This window comes from Arachis hypogaea, chromosome 19 (genome assembly GCF_003086295.3).
Source record: "Arachis hypogaea cultivar Tifrunner chromosome 19, arahy.Tifrunner.gnm2.J5K5, whole genome shotgun sequence".
Taxonomy (NCBI): domain Eukaryota; kingdom Viridiplantae; phylum Streptophyta; class Magnoliopsida; order Fabales; family Fabaceae; genus Arachis; species Arachis hypogaea.
Window position 1 is genome coordinate 21,368,998 of NC_092054.1, and position 21,377 is coordinate 21,390,374.

Sequence of the window (21,377 nt, forward strand, 5' to 3'; positions counted from 1 at the left end):
TACCTAATAATTTAATATTAAAAAAAAAGAAATTCGTCAATATCCACTTCCATGATAATACTCAAATGGTATTTTTTATTTTTATTTTTAAAAAGTTCCCAAATGGTTTGTCATATAATAATGCTTGGAAAGATAGTATTAAGGTTAAACTTAGAACCTAAATGAACAACCAAGTAGCTTAGTTTATCAAAGTTTTTTGGAAGGCAGGGTTGACCATCAAAATATACTTGAAAGATTTAATTATTTATAAAAATAATTTTAAAAGATGAAAAAAAATGCTTGGTGGTACAAAAACTCGTGGAACAAAAGTAGATTAATGTGATTAGGTTATCGCATAAAATAAAAATGCTGCATAAACAACTAATTCATGTACAACTATTAAAGATTAGGTGTAATTTCTTATAGGTATGGACATACACTAAATTATACAATTTTAGTAACATTTAAAAATATTAATAAAATCAAAATAACATTATTTAAATGTTTAAAAATAATTTTCAATTTTAAAAATAAAAATAAAAAATATTATAAAAACATAAAAAAATTATTTTTAACAATATTTAAAAAAAAGTTGAGAAATTGAGACAAAGAATGACTGTGTTTAAGAACATAGAAAATGAAGCAAGGATTTTAAAGGAGATTAATGATGTTGTTTACTTCTCTTAATTAGGGATGGCAATGGGATAGGACGAGAGTGAGGGTAGGGATGGGAGATATCTTCTCACTCTCTATTCTCGCTTCTAGATTTGCTCTCCATCCCCACCTCAATTTTTGCCGTAGAAAAATATTGCTCTCCATCTCTATTCTCTGCAGATCTTCATTTTTTGTGGGGTCCCATTATCCATCATCCAATATTGATCATTTATATAAAAGTTCTAATGAAAAATTAAAAACAATGAATTAGAAAACATTATTATAACATACAAGGACACAATCATACAGCGGTGAAAAGAGAAAAGAACGCCACGATCGGAGACAAAGAGATGGGGTGACGACATGATGAGCACTAAGCAGGAGTGGCGAGGGGTATGGTTGTGACTTTATGAGAGATTGGAATTTACGAGTTTTAGCCTTCTGGAGTGACTGGAGAGTGGGACAGCATAATGTTAGTGTTATGGAAAAAAGGGAAGACACTTTTAAAATTAGGTTTTTCAATATATATAGGTGAGTTCCGTGGTGGCTAGGATTGTCGTGGCTAAAGGTGGTCGTGCTTTGACTGGTGAATTGGTGAATGACATGTGACATACCCATTTAAGCATTAGAAGTTTTTAATGTCAACATTGAAGAAGATTAAACGTAGTTAAGTATGATAACTTGCTAAGTTTTACCGCATTGATAGTATAGTTATTTTGAATCCGAAAAATTGATTATTTCATATGGACTTTAGATTGCATGGACAATAATCATGTCAACGTAAGATAGGTCTATGAGGAATTTAAAAAAAAAAAGAAAAAAAAACGTGAAAACAATTATTTTTTGGTTCCCTGGCTAGTATTGCGTCTGGGTTCGTGAAGAGCACATAGAGATTGATGAGAAGAGTTTTGGTGCCAATTGAAAACAGAGGCATACTACTGTCGGCAAAATTTCGAGCACCAGGAGAGAGGCAGAATCATCTAACAGAAAACTGAAGAAAGGCAGAATCATCCAACAGTAAGACCTAGAGCAAGCAATCTAACATTCCTCTCCTCCGATCAACAGAGAAGAATGGGGAAGGAAGTATTGGTACAGGCAAAGAGCAACTCGTTTCTATGGCAGCAGCGTTCAACAGCTCACCAGCATTCTACTCTATTCCGTCATCCAGCAGCGGCCACCGTTATTGGTAGAGAGAGCGCCTCACTAAAAAGAAGTGTTCTTGGTTATCTTGATTAGGATTAGGAACCATTGAGTGAGATGAAAGGGACGGAGTTAGTGGAATTATTCCTAACTATGACCCCAAAACATGTTTTTTTCGTTTTCTTTAAATCTAGTAAGTTAAAATATGTAAACTGTAAGGCCCAAGACTTTTGAAAAGTCCTATTTTAAACTAATCTCAAATTACGTATATTTATTTATAGTTTTAATTTTAGAAATTATTTTAATATTTTATATTGTTACGATGATAGTACAAAATGTTAATTGATATTTTATAAAAATTCACAATAACGTATAACACAAGTTTAGATTATTTTTGAAAAATTCATACCTAATAATTTAATATTAAAAAAAAAGAAATTCGACAATATCCACTTCCATGATAATACCCAAATGGTATTTTTTATTTTTATTTTTAAAAAATTCCCAAATGGTTTGTCATATAATAATGCTTGGAAAGATAGTATTAAGGTTAAACTTAGAACCTAAATGAACAATCAAGTAGCTTAGTTTATCAAAGTTTTTTGGAAGGCAGGGTTGACCATCAAAATATACTTGAAAGATTTAATTATTTATAAAAATAATTTTAAAAGATGAAAAAAATGCTTGGTGGTACAAAAACTCGTGGAACAAAAGTAGATTAATGTGATTAGGTTATCGCATAAAATAAAAATGCTGCATAAACAGCTAATTCATGTACAACTATTAAAGATTAGGTGTAATTTTTTATAGGTATGGACATACACTAAATTATACAATTTTATTAACATTTAAAAATATTAATAAAATCAAAATAACATTATTTAAATGTTTAAAAATAATTTTCAATTTAAAAAATAAAAATAAAAATATTATAAAAACATAAAAAAATTATTTTTAACAATATTTTAAAAAAAAGTTGAGAAATTGAGACAAAGAATGCTTGTGTTTAAGAACATAGAAAATGAAGTAAGGATTTTAAAGGAGATTAATGATGTTTACTTTTCTTAACTAGGGATGGCAATGGAATAGGACGAGAGTGAAAGTAGGGGTGGGGGATATCTTTTCGCTCTCCATTCTCGCTTCTAGATTTGCTCTCCATCTCCACTTCAATCCCCGCCGTAGAAAAATATTGCTTTCCATCTCTATTCTCTGCGGATCTTCATTTTTTGTGGGGTCCTATTACCCATCATCCAATATTGATCATTTATATAAAAGTTCTAATGAAAAATTAAAAACAATGAATCAGAAAATATTATTATAACATACAAGGATACAATCATACAGCGGTGAAAAGGGAAAAGAACGCCACGATCGGAGACAAAGAGATGGGGTGACGACATGATGAGCACTAAGCAGGAGTGGCGAGGGGTATAGTTGTGACTTTATGAGAGATTGGAATTTACGAATTTTGGCCTTCTGGAGTGACTGGAGAGTGAGACAGCACAATGTTAGTATTATGGAAAAAGGGAAGATATTTTTAAAATTAGGATTAGGTTTTTCAATATATATATATATAGGTGAGTTCTGTGGTGGCTAGGATTGTCGTGGCTAAAGGTGGCCGTGCTTTGACTGGTGAATTGGTGAATGACATGTGACATACCCATTTAAGCATTAGAAGTTTTTAATGTCAACATTGAAGAAGATTAAACGTAGCTAAGTATGATAACTTGTTAAGTTTTACCGCATTGATAGTATAGTCATTTTGAATCCAAAAAATTGATTATTTCATGTGGACTTTAGATTGCATGGACAAAAATCATGTCAACGTAAGATAGGTATCTGAGGAATTTTAAAAAAAAGAAAAAAAATATGAAAACAATTATTTTTTGGTTTCCTGGCCAGTATTGCGTCTGGGTTCGTGAAGAGCGCATAGAGATTGATGAGAAGAGTTTTGGTGCCAATTGAAAACAGAGGCATACTACTGTCGACGAAATTCCGAACACCAGGAGAGAGGCAGAATCATCTAACAGAAAACTGAAGAAAGGCAGAATCATTCAACAGTAAGACCTAAAGCAAGCAATTTAACATTCCTCTCTTCCGATCAACAGAGAAGAATGGGGAAGGAAGTATTGGTACAGGCAAAGAGCAACTCGTTTCTATGGCAGCAGCGTTCAACGGCTCACCAGCATTCTACTCTATTCCGTCATCTAGCAGTGGCCACCGTTATTGGTAGAGAAAGTGCCTCACTAAAAAGAAGTGTTCTTGGTTATCTTGATTAGGATTAGGAACCATTGAGTGAGATGAAAGGGACGGAGTTAGTGGAATTATTCCTATCTATGACCCCAAAACATGTTTTTTCGTTTTCTTTAAATCTAGTAAGTTAAAATATGTAAACGACTATGAAGGGAAAAAAAATTAAAAATACCGGGCTATTAGTTGTTTCTTTCACTAATTAGTTGTTTCTCCTCTCACTGACACACTCACTAACCGCGCACCGAGACTTAGCCCTTCGATACTAAACCCCCAATTTCAACTGGAACCCTAGTTCTTCAATCACTATACCCAGAACCAATCTTTATCAATTTTTTCACGAAATTGCATTATCGATTCTTTTTTCATGTTAATTACTCTAACTTTATGCGCCAAATGATTTATTGCATTTAATTAGTGGAGTTACTGTATCATTAGAAGAGTCAATGTCCACTCTCTATATTCAAACGTCATAGATGTGCTTCCCGCATTGGTTCACACGTTATAGCCATCTTAGCCATCAATATGCATCTGTCACCACAGACGGCATTATATATATATTATGTGAAATGACTAAAAAAATTATATGAAAAATAAATTATTAAAGGTATTTAAATAAATTTAATAATTTGAAATTAGTGGTAACGGGACGAGAATCTCCTCTCGAGTCTTTGTGTTTGCCCAGAAGAATTTTGTCCTCATCCCTATTTTCACAGAGAAAATTTCTCATCTTCAAATCTTCATTTAGAGCTGTTCCCGCAAAATTTTGTCATTCTTTCTCTTAACACTCCAAAATTTAATTAATGTTAATTATAATTAGTAATTTTTAATCATCCTCAAATCTTCTATTCAAAAATTAGATATCAAATTATAAACACTATAAAATTGGCCACTGAGAATTATTTTTAAAAATCTATTGGTCACATGTTGGTTTCTCTGTCCATTGTGGCATGCTACTTGTGGCACCCTAGTCGTTCCAATAAGAAACTTATCTTAATTAAGCTATCACCAAGAGCATATAATAAGATTCAGATACATAATATTTATCAGAGCATCTATGTGGTTTCAGAATTGATTAGGGGACAAAGTATCAAACACCATGGCCATAGTGATTCTGTTGCGTGTATTTAAGTAGCAAATCTTCCTTCCTAGTGATTATATGTCTATAATAGACATGCATAGTTGTAATTTACACATTTCCTCAAACTTTCCTCGTGCTGATTTTTGTATGAATATTACTACAATGATGATCTTCTTCTGTCGTTTCTTACATTATTATTATTATTATTATTATTATTATTATTATTATTCACAGTATCATCTAATCTGAGAGACTAAAAACTAATTTATTATGGATTTGATTTCTATTTAAGAATTTGTAACTAATTTATTATATTAATTTTTTTTAATTTGAAGTATTTATTGCCCTTAGGATATAAACTTGACTGAAATGTGACAAAATAAATACTATTTTGCCTCGTTCTTTTTAGGAAAAGTATTTAAAGGTGAGAGATCATACTTTACCTTCTAAAGTAAAAATTCAAAATTTAAAAGATCCAAATTCATTCAAATCATACTTAAGATAAAAGTAATCCACACTAAAACAAAAATCAATATAGTAATAAGAAACAACACAATAAAATTATACTATACAAACCCAAAAACAAAAAGTTATAGTATCAACAATGGCCAACTCTAAACCTCTAAATGAAAATCTAATTCGCTACGAATTGAGAAATATCATAAACAAAAAAAAAATATCATACCTACTACTTTTTTGATAATAAACAAAACTCTTGTTGGTTATCTATACTTTTCCTTTCTCTTATATTTTTTCTTGTTTTTACCTATGAATTAAATGGTGAAAGATCATACTTTATTTTTTAAAGTAAAATTTAAAATTTAGAGGATTCAAATCCGATTGAAATAGTTAGAAATGACAAAATGGTTAAGTTTCCTGGTTTTGTTAAAGATTTATTGATAAAAATCGTTGTTTTTGGTCCCGAAAAAAATAACTGAGATTCTATCTATTTCTGGGTACAATGATGTTTTCTGTCATGGGTTTCGTACAATGTTATCTGCATATCATATCAAAGCGGAATCCCAACAAGCCCAAAGTGTAGATGCAGCAGCAGCCCATGATATCTTTTCATTTACGGCCCGAAAACATATTTCTTTTTCATTTATCGTTAATAAATGCAACTGTCAGTCCAAGAAAAAAAAAACAAATGCAACTCTTGGTCTAATTTTTGTTTGTAAACTTTTCGTCAATAATTTTTGTTGTATGAGATATTGAAATTTAAAAGTAGGAAAAAAACTAAAAGTTATCTTATTATAGAAAAATGATCACGTATTCCTGTAAGGTTTGTTTGGATGTTGAAAAGAAAATAAGAAGAAAGAAAATGGAAAGAAAAGTTGAGTTATTTGTGTGTTGTTTGGATGAACAAAAAATAAATGGAAAGAAATTAAAGAGAAAATTTTTTTTTGTTTGGATGGAAAGAAAAATGAGAAGAAAGAAAATCATAATAGTATAAAATTACATTAATACCCTTATCATAAAATAAAGTATAAGTGTTTTTATTTATTCATGTTTTATTATATTTTATAAATATTATAAAATATTATAATTTTATATATTTGATTTAAATTATTTATCTAATACATATAATATTTAAATATAAATTTTTATTATAATAATATATTAAAACTAAATTTATATTAATATTTGTTAATAATAATATAACTAAGGGTAGTATTGCAAATACAAAAATATAGTACTTTTCTTCTTGTTTTCTTACTTGTGATGGAAAGAAAATTTTTTTAGTGGGATCCATATAAAAAATTTTTTTCCTTCCTATTTTCTTTCATAACCTAACAAAATAAAATATCATTTTTCATCCATTTTTTTTTTTCATCCATTTTTTTTCCACTCATTTTCTATCAAACCAAACATAGTGTAAAAGAGTGGAATATGATACTCTATATACGAACCCATAGCCAAGTATAAATTTAACGGTAACCACTAAATTAACCTTGGCTACAATGTGATTTGTCACAACTGACCCGCTGAGAAATAAAATCGTTGGGTCGTGGCTAAAAATGGTTGAATAAAAAGTGCACTTGCAGGCTGCAGCTGTGTGAATGTGACTTATTCTATTTTATGCAAACCCAATTAAATGGTATTTGTTGTCTGCTGCGTATAGCTATGTTTGATAAAAATTTATTATCAACTTCCACTATTAAAAATAAGTTTCTTTTTGTTAATAGAATTGCCTCTAATACAATAATGCAAATGGCTTATTTTTTATCTTTTAAATACACATATTGATTAATAAAAATATGCAAAAATCCTTAATAAAATAAATTAACACTTGATTTTTCAATTTTTTTTTAAAATACATCAATTTTGCATCATTCGTCGAATTTGATGGCACGTAAATGCATCCGTCGAACTGAAAGGGAAGATGGCAAATTTTTTTTAAGATTAAGACACGTATGATAAAAACACGAAGCGCAATCGAGCTTCCACAATTTTCCGGAGAGCTCCACGTGTAACCAGATATCCAAACGATCCTTCCAGAATGTTTGCTTTACCACTCTCGAACTTTCCTTACTCCTTTCCACTTTCTCATAATCTCATTATATAAGCAATAAACCCATCCAAAAAACTTTCGAACTCGATTTCTGAGAGAGCAAAAAGAACCCACATAAAAATTCCTGTTCGGAGTGATAATTTGTAAAGATGGCGAGTATTGTTGACTCGTTCAATCTGTTCAATTTGCCAGAGGCAGTGGAAAAAATGTTGTTCCCTACTCATCATAGCCATGACCATGACCACGCTCGAGAGGGCAGGGTAGTATCAAACATTCCAGTGGATATTTTGGACAATCCCAAAGAGTATGTGTTCTTCATGGATGTTCCGGGTCTCTCCAAATCTGAAATTCAGGTACTTATGTTCTTCATAGATGTCATTGATTTCTTAAGAGGCGTTAATAATGAAATGTTAGTTAGGTTTGGATAAATTAAAAAATTGATGCGATTTGTGTTTTCAATTTTTAAAAGTTAGAAGTATTTTTAAAGAAAGTTTTTCAAAAGTTAATTTAAGTTTAAATCAACATTAAAAGATTTAATATAATTTTATATATTAAAAAATATTGTAAACAATAATATAATATTATTTTTATATTAATATTTATTATAATATTTTTAAATTTAATTTTATGATAGCACAATTTTATAATTTTATAATATTAATTTATTTTTCAACTAACTGAGCAATGCAGGTAACCGTGGAAGATGAGAACGCACTTGTTATTAGGAGCAACGGGAAAAGGAAACGTGAAGACGGTGACGACGAAGGCTGCAAGTACCTAAGGCTGGAGAGGAGAGCACCACACAAATTGCAAAGGAAGTTTCGTCTGCCTGAGAACGCTAACCCCTCCGCTATCACAGCCAAGTGTGAGAACGGGGTTCTTACTGTTACTGTTGAGAAACACCCTCCACCAACGAAATCTAAAACAGTTGAAATTGCCATTGCTTGAAGAATAGGTGGTAGATGCAGAAGCTTGGACTTGGAATATTTTGTTTATTGATTGTTCTTACTCCTTTCCCCTCTCTAGGGTGCTTTTAGGTTTGTTCTTATGGTTTGCATAGTTGGCAGTGACGCTAGTATTTATGTACTGGTTTCCACGTAATGAAAATGTTAATGAAATTATGACGCTAGTATAAAACTAAGTCTAAAATCAATTCATTTTATAGAATTAACGAATAACGATACACAAAATTTCGATATGACGTTACAAAAGCATAGCATGCAAAACTGGTATTGTGGTCTATGTGTGCTAACGACGCTGCCAAGCATCAATGTAAGCATCAATGTAAAATCAGAACAATGCAATGAGTCTATTTTTTACTCTTTTTGGACTTGTGTTTTTTTCCGGCGGGTTTTTCCCGTGTCCTGTGACTCTCGTCACCATCCTCTTCCATTAGATGCTCATAATCTTCGTAACTTGCAAACGGAGATGCCTTTTCACTCTTGCGTTTTCGTTTTTGTTTTCTTTTGTCGACTTCATCCTCATCAAAATCAACATCTGAGGCATCGTCAATATCTCCGATCTCAATGTCGTCGTTGTCGTCGTCGTCGTCATCGTCATCAATCGTGGCGTCGTCGTCATCATCAATGGCATCGTCAGCCTCTCCTCCTGACATATCCGACGGTATATCGGCATCACCAATCAAGTCATCGTCTTCCTCTTCAGCGACATTGTCTAAATCATCATAATCATAACTGTCCGGTTCAGCAGTATCCAAGAGATTCTCGATCTCTTCATTATCGCTCTCATCCCCACCTTCAACCTCCTCGTCATCGTCAAAGAAGTCAGCATCCTCATCATCAGCTGACTTCTTTTTCTTCTTCTTCTTCGGTTTAGAGCTCATTTTGTTTGTATAGAATTTGTGGAAGACGAGATCTTCTGGGGGCACATCTTCTTCGGCGAGTGAAAGAATTTCTTTGCCAATCAAGTGGTTGTTAATGTCCATCTGCAAAACAGAGTTCAGAAGTTTTTTCCGGAGAGAAACTATAGGAGATAGGGAATCAACTTAGATAGTCACCGTAAGTTAACTTTTTCTTTTTTTAATTTTAATTTTTTTTTAAGGTAGACTTACTTGTAGTTGACATGAGAAGTTGATATTTGAAAACTGTATGATGATTTATCAGATTTAACTAAATTGTTATCTATTCTCGACTATCAACTTTACATGAAGACAATTGTATCCAAATTTTCCAATTTTTGGTAGATTTAGGAATTAGAGGGTGTAATTTAAAATTTAAGATTAAAAATTTATGATTTAAAGTCTAAAATTTAAAATAAATAAAATAAATTTTAAAGAAAAATAGCTGATAATAGTTGAAAAAACAAATTGGTTTCTTAGCATTGCTCTTTCAAAACAAAAATTACCAAAAGTTAGCTAGCTAAATCAGAATGATGCAGGATTGGCCATAAGCTCAAAAACCATTTTGTGGAAGAGGCAAGAACATAAATGAGTTATTACCTGTTTAGTAGGTTCAATCTGGGAACCACCATGCCATGAGCTCTGTTTCGGTTTCTTCTCCATGAATTTGTCAAGGAAAGCTGTGAGATTTAGGTCACTTAATGGGTTTCCATTGTAGACGACGTTTGCCCCAGAAAGAAGAGTTCTGGCCATGGTGGAAACTGAAGGGTGTGCGTGCGAAGCAAGTACCATTAACTCCCACCAACTTACCCGGTCTGCATTGCTGCAGCAGTGTACAAAGCAACATTAGAGGCGCTACAACTGGATATGAATACAAGGGAAAAAAGCGCAGTTGAAATAATTTTGTAGTCAGGAGTACAAAACATTATACATGATGTGCAGCTCATCTTAGAACCTGGTGTTTATAACAAAAGAAATACCAGAATCTCTTCTAAATTTATGATATTCAAGATGAGGACCACTGTGGAAGAAAATATAGCAAATTACCAATAAGAAGGTTCTCGGTGTCGTGGGTCATAGCCTCCAGGCAGTAAAGACTTCTTGGCAGATACCTTAGATTGCTGTCCTTCATCATCAGATGCAGATTTTGATTTATTTTTGGATGCAGACTTCGGTTTTTTGATACTCGGTTCATCCTTCGCAAGCAAAAAATCTGCATCCTCCTCTGAAGCACCATCTGAATCATCGTCATCCTCAGAAGATGCTGGAAGATCGTCTTTGCCTTCCGAAGAATCACTATCATTATTTTCATCATCTCCATTCTGAGCAAGGGTAATATTATCAGCTTGTTTTTTGGATACGGTGCTAGGTTCATTATCAGTTTCTTCTATAACATCTTCAAAGTGTTCTAGTTCGTCATCAATAGATTCACTCTGCAACACCATGTTCCTAAAAGACAAAATATGAACATGATTTTTTTTGGGGATCAAAAGAGTATAGTAAATTCTATAATAAACTTATCCAGAATTGACTACAAAGACGAGCGTACTCACATAGTATGCAATTTATGGCAAACATAACAAAGCAGTAGTTAAAGCGGGATGCTTGTGCATCGAGCTACCTATTTTTCATAACGTGAAGTAGTTGTCAAGACAGTACTTTGCATTTGCTTTTAGCTTTTTCCAGCAAAAATAAATCACTTCAATAAATAATTTTATTTGAAGTCTAAAAGAATCAGTCTCAGCTTCTGAGGAAAACGTAAGAAAAAACAGTTTTCAGCTTTTACAACAACATAGAAAAAGCAAGTTATATAATCACTTTTTAAAGATCACAAACGAACATCACTTTTATACTGGTTGATACTGTCTTCAAATTAGAATGTTGACCGGATTATTCAATTGCTGTAATTATCAGCATCAAACACACAATGGAGGAATGTCAGGTCTTAAAGCATTTGATACAAGTCGCTGAAAATTTTCTCACTAGCAACTACGTCCAATTTAAATGTGATAAATAAAAATGGCATACACCAAAAAACAACTAGCCTTACCATAGAGGTGGTCTGGCTTTAAGGAGTTCGGACAGAAGAAAAAGGCATGCACAGGCATATTGCGGTGGCATCTGAAGTGCAACCTGAAGTGAAAATAAATAAAAATAGAAATAGAAATAAAAGAAAAAATCAGAAACTTGATTCATGTTACTCTACATATTAAGATTTAAGAGAAATAGACAAAAAGGCAGTTCAATGATTACCTGCAATAGACGTTTAGAAAAGGCAGCCACACGCTTTAAATTTACATCTCTTTTCATTGCTCTTAGAAGAAGTGCAACGAACATTTCTGCCTGAAATCGAGCTAGTTAGAACTTAGAAATACAGAGAAGTTAAGAATAGCAGAGGTATATAATAAATAAAACAAGAAAAACATGTTTAATTGCCTTGGACGTATTCATGGCAGCTGGAAGCAGAAGTTTAGAGTACAATGCACGGTAAAATCGATCACTAGCTATCTGATTCTTGGATGTGATTTTATCGAGAAGCATCAGTGCTTGAACTCCTACGTTAAAATTTTTTGAATGAACCTGCAGGTTTTCAGCTTTTATCAATATCCAAGAATCAAAATAAGGTCATGACTCATGACAAATGCTCTTGCAACATCTGTCGGCGAAATATTGCAGCGAAATATTGCAGACTTTCGGATATACTTACCAACTGGAAAAGAATTGGGGTTTGAACATCAACAATGTCATCGACTTCAGTGCTTGATACATAAGGAAATGCCCTATTCACTCCCTGCAAGAAAATCAAGCAGAAATTTGAAAGACTTTGAGCAAGTAAAAACAACATCAAAAAAACTTAAAAAGAATTTCACAATCATTAATCAATGTCAGTTCTTGAAAATTACAGTAACATGCTTACAGTTAGGAGTGCTGAAAGAAGCCGGGAGTCCAATTCAGCATGTGATTCAGGTGTACTTTTTGATTTTTGCTCTTTTGGATTTGCCTTGCTGCTTTTATCAAGCTTTTGATTGCTGCTTGCACTTGAGATTAATACCTGAAGATTTCTAATGTGAATATTTTTCTTATTCAATTTTACCTTTTTCCTAACTATGTAGGGAAAATGCATATTGTCTAATTTTTCTTTTTTTTTTTTTTGGGGTGTGTCAGGGGAAAGGAAACCAATAACACTTGTTTCCTTGGTAAAACTGGTACCTTAAACAGCGCAAAATAAACATCTATTAGACGTTTTGCCACTTTTGGTCCATCTCCTCTATTTGTTAGACGGATTTGGCTTAAGAAGTTAACCTGAAAACATAGTCAAGAAAAATCAATCAGACTCGGTCAAACAATTGACCATTTCTGGATGGATTTGTGGAGTCAGAGTTTTTCAATTGAAAAATTGAAGGGCTAACTTATGATACTACTGAAAAGTGACATCAAAAGATTAAGTCTTGCAATACAGAATATTGTCGTTTAACATAATAAAACACCAAAATAAAATAAGTCTGAAATGTTATACTGAAGTCAGGAATCGTTAGCCATAAATTTCAAAACATGATAGGACAGACAAAAAGTAAAACTTGTGATTCTTTGAGTCTAATATGTAAGAGAGAAACATTAAATTATATGCACAAAACACTAACAAAGTTTAGGGCATACAGCATGGTACTGTGAACGTGGTCCTAAATGGGGCCGAAAGAGAAAAGTATCCACCTCGTCAATAACCACGGCCTGTATGGAAACAATAAAAATAAAATAAGCTTATACAATCACACATTCACACTAATAATCAAGGACCAAAGAAAATATATGAAAAAGGAAGAGAAAGAAATCAAAGGGGGTCTAAATATCATAACCAAAAGGCAAGGACCCTGAAACATAACTAATCCATTTTCTTAATCAAGAAAATGAACATGCAAAAGGAAATCATATGGACCGTGCAATCATTTTTTCTTCAAGCATATATTCCCCAATCATTTTTTCTTCAAGCATATATTCCCCCCCCCCCCCCCCCCCAAAAAAAAAAAACAAAACAACAAAACCCCCACCCCCAAGGAAGCACCTTGTCATATGTAAATTGTAATGACAGGATGGATAAGCCATGACTAATCAGAAAGTGGAGATTGAATCCCAAGCAAAAGCCAACCCCCCCCCCCTTCTTTTTCCTCTCTCTCCTGACATAATGACAAGAGAGATTTGACTTGACCTAAATTTAATTTTCTTTTCAAGAATATTTGTCCTACTAATATTTGCTCAAGCACAGAACATTGACAATGGTACTTCCAAACGATGTAGGAAAATGTTTATAGTAAATGCTGATAATTGTCCATACCTTCATATTTGGGTGGTCAGACAACAGGTTTGACAAGTGATAGTCAGCATTAGATGCGGCCCTATTATCCGGATCCCCAAGCTGAAAAAAATTCAAATTTAAGAGGGAAAAAAACACTTAGCAACAGCATCTGGTAGTTACAGCAAACCAACTAAAGTGACAACATTGAATGAATATTGAACATGTTCAATTCAGATAGGCATGAATTACCCACTTTATTAACAAGAGCAGAAAGTAGTTTGCGCTCTTGCTCTGACTTCCTACTCAACAGAATATATATGCTCTGCAAAAAGAAGGAAAGGCATCAACCAAATATTTGATAAGTAAGTCAATTGAGATATGTGTACATTCAAATAGTCTCAAAGCACATTTTTAAGTGTAACAGCATCTTTCAGAAAAAAGTTTCTCGTAACTAACTTTTGAAAGATAGATTTCAAAAAATTGTAGCATCTATGTTTGGTAAATCAAACTAAAAATGGCTTTTAATAAACACAAGCAACAACAATTGTATTTGGTAAAATAGCATTTAAAATTTAAAAAAACTATAATAGATATAAATATAAGAGTAAATTTGGATATTTATTAATGTAAGAGGTAATATTAAACTCTTTTAATTTTGATAAACACATGTCAACTTTGAAAAGCTCCTCCTTACCAAACCAAGCCGAAATAGTCTCAAAGCACGTTTTTAAGTGTAATAGCTTGAAGATAACATCAAACATATTCTATATTATATAACTATAACATAGTCGCTTGTATGTAATATGAATAATAATTTAAAAAGCAATAAAAAAGAGTCGAAGTGTGACTGTGAGAGCAAAATGCCAACCTTTAGTGCCTTGTTTTTAAGAGCCGGTAGCATGTCTCGTGACGCTTCTTCAAGTGCAACAACAAATCTTTCATATCTATGACATCAAGCTATAAAATGCATCAATAACAAAACAGCTTTGGTGGTCAGGAAATTGAACACCACTGAATGAAAAGGTACAATCGTATGATTCCTCAATCAAAATGTTAATAAACACAAAGGGCAGTAGTCATATGGGCAAGTTTTGACAGTTAGGTATTCAGCATTAACAACTCATTCTTCCTGCACTTCTTTGTCAGCAGTGGGCTAGCGTTCTATGGAAACGGTCATATAGAATCTAATTATTCTTACTCTGTAGATGCTAGTATAGGAAACAAAAAAATGCAATTCATAATATGCATTTGCCGAGTCAAATAAAATAACTTTAATCGGAAGACAATTAATAAAGTGTGGTGAGGCATACCTCTGCTTCAAACATTCCTCCCAATACCAGAACAGTAGAAGGGAATATCCATCTTTGGTTTCAGGAACATGATTTAATGGCCGCTGTATCAAGGTCTTCAATTTTCGATCCGGTAATAAGCTGCCAGACAAAATATACAAGGTATATGTTTCAGTTATATGTAAACTGGACATTGTCCCATAAAGAAGTTCTTTTGTTAAGTTTTCTATGACAAAATTGGGGAAACACAGACCTCGCAATGAATAATTCTTGAAGTGCTTCAAACCCTGTCAAAGCATGGCGCTTCCCAACCTTGGATGTCACCATTCCTAAAAGAAAGAATAAATTTCATAAAATCTAAGCTTTCACACACATATGGAGTGGGGAAAATAATCAAGCTGGAATAATCAATGAAAAAGTTGACCTAAAAGTGCATCAATTGAGCGCAGGTTTGCAACAGGGTTGTCTCCAACTAACACAGAGAAAGCAGAGACCTTGTCCGCAGCAGTTCCAGACCTCTGTGTAGACACCAGCATCTTGATATCACTGCTCTGCCCTCTCGTCGACTCGTAGTCCTGCGCGTACTGCGCCATCAACCTCTCACCCAATTCTCTCTTCTTCTCCACAAACCCCCGCCACTCTTCCAAATCCTTCACCTCCACCTTCTTCCCTTCCCCAACCACCTTCGCTTCCAGCTCAGCAGCGTCCTCGAACCACACTCCCAACGCGCTCGCCTTCACCAGAGGAAGTTTTGGAAGGTTCTTGAACCTGTTGAACCCTCTCTCCTTGTTCCCGTCTTCCAGTGACAAAACCGGGGTTTTGGGTTTCGGGTTTGCCTTCTCATGGTGGGCATTGCTTCTACTTGTTTCCTTGGTGCTCGGTGCTTGGTTGTTCCGCTGCAGTGGTTTGGTGGCGGTTTCGCGTTGCTTCTTATCCTTCTTTGGGGGCTTGTTTGGCTTGCGGAAATCAACGTCGTTGAAACCGGAATAGGATTGGGAAGTGGACAAGCCAAGGGAAGAGGCGAATGAGGCTACGTCGGATTTGATGAGTTCTAAGTCCTGTGGCTCCTTGGAGAGCTTCTTGTTCTTGGAATTGGACTTCGACATTGTTGCATGTGCAGCGATGAAAATTATGGAAGGCACAAAGCTGGGAGAAAAGAGATTAGTCGTAAGTCATAACAGTCCCTTCGGGGACATCTGATAAAATTGGGGTGAAACTCACTTCCAGTTATATTAACCAAGGTTGCGAGACCGAACCAATCAATGAACCGGTATGGTAACTGGTTCACTAGTTCAATGGTTAAACCGGTTAATTAAATATTAATTAAAAATTCAATATATAATTTCAAATATTTAAATTCAATAATTTCTGAACTAATAAAATTCAAAATTTCACAATTTCACATAATGTTCTACCACAAAAAAAAAAAACATTAACCAAATTTTTAACTAAACACAAGCACTAATCATCACTAATCAGTAATCATCAGAAAATCAGCAACATATCAACAACAACATCATCATTATTTCAGAAAATCAGCAATTCAGAATAAGCAAACATCAACAAAATCAGTATTATTAACTCAGCAACTCAGAATTAAACCCAGCAACTCACAACTAAACCCAACTCCAACTCAGAATTGAACAAGCAAAAATAAATTGAAGATACACCAATGCCTGTTCCAAACAAAACACAATAATTTATATCAGATGCAAGGAAATGCATTGATGCCACAAAGATATCCCATATAAACCTTTAAGAATTATAGGAAAATTTCCTTAAAGCAGGTACAAATAGCTCTTGAGAATGATATCTTACAACTTCAAGCAGAAAACACATATTTAAACAAAATATATGGACTAAACTTTCAGTATGAGAAATAAATCATTATAAAATGCAGCAGAAACCATATCATTAAGTTGACTGTAGTAGAACCTGTATAGTTGTATGCAAAAAGCAAAGGTGTAATAATGGTGCTTATTATCAACATAAATAGCACCAACTAAGATGAATCAAATGTGCCCACAACTTTCAAAGCAACTGAAACTTAAACCAACGATTGTAATTCTGAAGCTGCTTGGATCGTGCTAGTAATGATGGCAGGAAAGAAAAGTACTGAAATTGCCAATTTAATTATTTTGATTTATTACAACCAAATCATGAAAATATTCAGAGATGCATGTGAGAACTGGAAATCAAGGTTCTGAAAACCGGACCGATCATCAAACTGTTTTAGTCACTGGTTCATTGGTTTACTGGTCCAACCAGTCCAACCGTGATTTAACCGGAAAAACCATCCATAATAAAATAATAAATAAATTATAAATAAACATCCTAAATATCTTTCAAATTTAAAACCCTACGTAAAATATCACCAACTAAATGTAATTAATCATCAAAATATGCAATAACTTGCTGCAAATTATACTTCCATTAAAAATAGCTGTATTACTTCCATTAAAAATAGCTGGATTGAATTATAATGCACAAGTTAGAGATAAAGAATATTGTCTTAATGTAGCTAAGTCAAAAAGTAAAACAAAAAATGATAGTGTTGCACAATAAACACACAACAGAGCACGAAACAAACACACAACACAACAGAGGCTGAAACAAAAACACAACAAAGCCTGAAAAAAAAAGAATCCAACACGGAGGAGGGGTAGCAAGTCGGCGGAGATCAAGAACAGGGACAGTGCGACCAAACAATGAAAACAGAATTTTGTTTATATAACAAAACAATCAAAACATTCACTAATTGCAAATTTTTTCTTCATAAGAACAGAACAAAGAAAACATGAAGCATATAATAAATCAAAAGATCACCAATTGCAAATCTTTTAATAAGAACAGAAGTTAGAACAGTGAAAAATGAAGAAAGATTAGTAGTTTTCAACCCAATTTTAACAAAGCTCATCACAATGATTAACAACAAAAAAAAAGCAATGAAGGAACAGTGAATCAATAACATAGGCAGTGCAAATTCAAGAAACTTTAATAAAATTTAACTACAGAAACAGACAGTAAAGCAGTAATAGAGTTATCAATTTAAAATTTATCATCAAATACATTCAGTGAGCAAAACCAATCAACCAAGTACTGACTGGGCATTCGGACAAAAAAAGAATCAAAAGAACATTTAAATCACAGCAAAAACACAACAACAATAGGAACATTTAAAACAAAGCAACCCAAAAAAAAATCTAAAAATCACCATTGCTAAAAACAATGATTTGATCCGTGTATGCTCAAAGAATTAAAAGCTAAGCTTACAGGAAAGTGAAGAATACCAAAACCAAAGAACCTTCAATCACAGCTTAAATCAAGAACAGAAAATCACAACAAAAACAAAAAAAAATAAAAGTAACAGAAGAACAACAGAACAACAACACAAGAACAATTAGCAAATTAACAAATTCACAATAACAGTTAAAAATTTACCAGAAGAACACTAATGCAAGTGGAATCATCATGCTAATATGTTTTCTGCAAAGATGCTATTTGTGCAGCTAAAATTTCCTAATTACTAAGATCCAATTATTCTAATTTCACATGCAATCAACTTACTAAGTTTCTAAAAGCTAGAAATTATAAAACCAACCAGAAATATGGTTAAAGCATTTCATCAAACATGTTGAGTGCGGTAAAATTAAAACAAAATAAGAGAATTCAAAACTTAATATCAATGTGATAGAGAAGAGAACATAACTATTGTAACTTTAATTCAGTCTATGAAATAATCCAAACCACTACCAAATCAAATAGTTACTTATTGTAATAGAAATCAGAAGTTGCAGAGTTTGAGGCAGAGTATTGGTGTTGTGTGAGTGTATTGTCTGGTGGCGGGTTTAGGGAACTCACGGCGGCGACAAAAGAGAGGAGTTCGACGGCTAGGTGGAGGGCGCGGGTTGGTCGCAGTGTTTGAAGCAGAGCAACGTGGCTTCCAGACGAACACGAATGCGAACTCGAACGGTGAACGGCGAGTGAACGCGAACCGTGAACGCCGAGCGAACGTGAACGGCGAAGAACGCGAACGAAGACGACAGCTGAACGAAGACGCGAACGTGAACGGCAAACAAACGGCGACGGAAGCGCGGCTGAGCAGACAAAGACGACGGACGCCGAGCTCGAGGAAGCAGCCGCGATCGGTGACAGCGAACAGGGGTTGAAGACTTGGATCACGATGGAAGCTAGATGGAGGGACGGATGGCGAACTTTGAGTGCGACGGACGCGGCAGTATGCCACTCCTTGCGGCGGTGGTGTAGGCTTCCAGTGCTAGGGTTTTTTGGCTGGGGTTGTGTGCTTTGATTTCTTTCTTTAAAGAAACGGGGAAGGGAGAAAGAAACGAAGGAGCTTCCATTTTTGTGTAAACCGGGCGGATTCCGGTTCGGTCCAACCGGCCGGTTCTTGTTCGGTCAGCAGTTTTTCACCGGTTTTACATGTCTGATCGGATCGCTAATGTTGTCAGTTTGTGGTTGAATCGGTCTGATCGGTTGGTTCGATCCGGTTTTTAGAATATTGCTGGAAATCAAAGCATATCGTAGAAGTTACAAAATTGAGCCACAGAGGAGAAAGGGGACACAGCAAAAATTATTAACAAAACTACACAGTATTATCACATTGCTTACTGGCGGCATACTGACAGCGACGACAAAGGAGACGGCAACACCGGTGAACACAGAGAGAGAGAGCTTGAACAGAAGAGATGACGACGGCCACAAAGCATCCACACGACGGAGAGGGAGCTTCCTACGACGGCGACACAACTTCCTAGGACGGCGACGAAGCTTCCTACTACAGCGATACAACTCCTGCGACGGAGCTTCCACACACGATGCCTGTACCCAGCGGAGAAGAGTTCGGCGATGACAACGAAGCGGAGCTACAGGGCTATGGGGGCTGCAGGGGCTATGGTGGCTGTTGGCTGCTGGCTGCCGGTTGCCGGCTGTGGGGCTCCTGGGCTGGGGCTGGGGGGCTAGGGTTCTTTGTTCTTTCAATTTTAAGCTTTCACTTTTCAGTTTCAGAGAGGAGAGGAGTGGGGCTAGGCTGCGTTGGGGTTTAGGGTTTCTTCTTCTTTTTTTTTTAAGGTGTAAAACGGCGTCGTTTGGAGGGGTATACTACACCGAAAATCCTTTAAAAAATCGGCCAGTTTTGGCGATTCACCAGTTAGTTGTCGATTCGACTGGTTTTTTGCCAAGCAGTAGAGGTGTACATGATCTGGTCCGACCCAAAAATCCGGCTCGAACCCAAAGTATTTTTGCATATGTTGGCCCGGACCCAAAGTGGTCCGGATTTGACCCGGGAACAAAAAACAACACTCAAAAGAATACTTCAATCAGGTTTGGGCCATAGCTCGGGTCACCAGGTCTGACCCAACGAGGATACATATTTCAAAATTATTATTTTGTATTTAAGAAGTATAAGACTTTAGACTAATATATAATATTTTGTGTTATTAGTATTGATTCATGATTATGCTTTAATTTTAGAATTTGGTGAGTATTTATTATATTTTTCTAAGTGAATTTTATCATATAAAATAATTGTTGGAGATTTGGAACTTCTTCCATACTAGCATTAAAAAAGATAATACATTTGTCTTGAACTTGTGTTTTCTAACAAATATGGTGTAATATTAATTATGAACTAATCTATTTAATTTAATAAAAATAATTATGAAACTAGGAAAGAGATACAAAGATGCATGAAATTATGATTAAAGGCCCGATTTTTATCCCGTATAATTGTACCCCGAATGTGTATAGATTTCATCGGATTAGAGTCTAAAAAATAAGTCCAGTATATATTTAGCATCAGCTCTGTATGAGGACAAATCCAATTTCACCCTACCCATATACACCCTTACTAGATAGTTTATGATGTTAACTGAACTGGCTTGGTGATCGATTTCCAATTAATCCAGCTGAACCAACCGGTCCAATTCGGTTTTCAAAACTATGATATTAACGAAAAAATTACTAGTTAAAAAACATTACATAATTTAAAGTATTTAACTAAATTATTATACAATGATTCTCAATTATTACTTATTAGTATGCTTGTCTTTAACTAAAATTGGAATAATACAAGGTTGTAATAGAAACATAACCGTCACGACAAAAAAAAATTCAAATATTTTTATCACAAAAGTAATTTGAAACTATTATATCATAAAAATAAATTAATAGCTATAAAGTACGAATATTTTGTTAAGTTGCCGTGTCCATATGTTGGATACATTTCAGACATGATATTCATCGATATTTGTCTGATACGCGTATTTGTTGTGTCCAACTATGTCTTAATAAAAAAAATTTAGACA

General features: G+C 34.1%; 2 protein-coding genes across 3 annotated transcripts; one reads left to right on the forward strand and one right to left on the reverse strand.

Annotated features, from left to right (window-relative positions):
- The first annotated feature begins 7,364 nt into the window (after positions 1–7,364).
- Positions 7,365–8,753, forward strand: LOC112776340 (17.4 kDa class III heat shock protein). Its single transcript, XM_025820472.2, has 2 exons — positions 7,365–7,969; positions 8,307–8,753. The coding sequence occupies exons 1-2, from the start codon at positions 7,766–7,768 to the stop codon at positions 8,562–8,564; spliced, it is 462 nt and encodes a 153-aa protein (XP_025676257.1). The 5' UTR covers positions 7,365–7,765; the 3' UTR covers positions 8,565–8,753.
- A 1-nt stretch (position 8,754) lies between these two features.
- Positions 8,755–19,392, reverse strand: LOC112776339 (protein SLOW WALKER 2). Of its 2 annotated transcripts, none has more exons than XM_025820470.3 (17): positions 18,916–19,392; positions 15,479–16,200; positions 15,308–15,383; positions 15,076–15,195; positions 14,634–14,709; positions 14,019–14,087; positions 13,805–13,885; positions 13,132–13,203; positions 12,685–12,777; positions 12,392–12,526; positions 12,182–12,265; positions 11,911–12,054; positions 11,728–11,817; positions 11,525–11,607; positions 10,522–10,923; positions 10,075–10,297; positions 8,755–9,561 (listed from the first exon to the last, which is right to left on the reverse strand). In XM_025820470.3, exons 2-17 carry the CDS (start codon positions 16,158–16,160, stop codon positions 8,926–8,928), a joined length of 3,066 nt encoding a protein of 1,021 aa, XP_025676255.1. In that variant the 5' UTR covers positions 16,161–16,200; positions 18,916–19,392; the 3' UTR covers positions 8,755–8,925. The 2 variants fall into 2 exon arrangements, with proteins under 2 accessions (XP_025676255.1, XP_025676254.1); XM_025820469.2 differs by having other exon boundaries at positions 18,824–19,380.
- Positions 19,393–21,377: the final 1,985 nt, after the last annotated feature.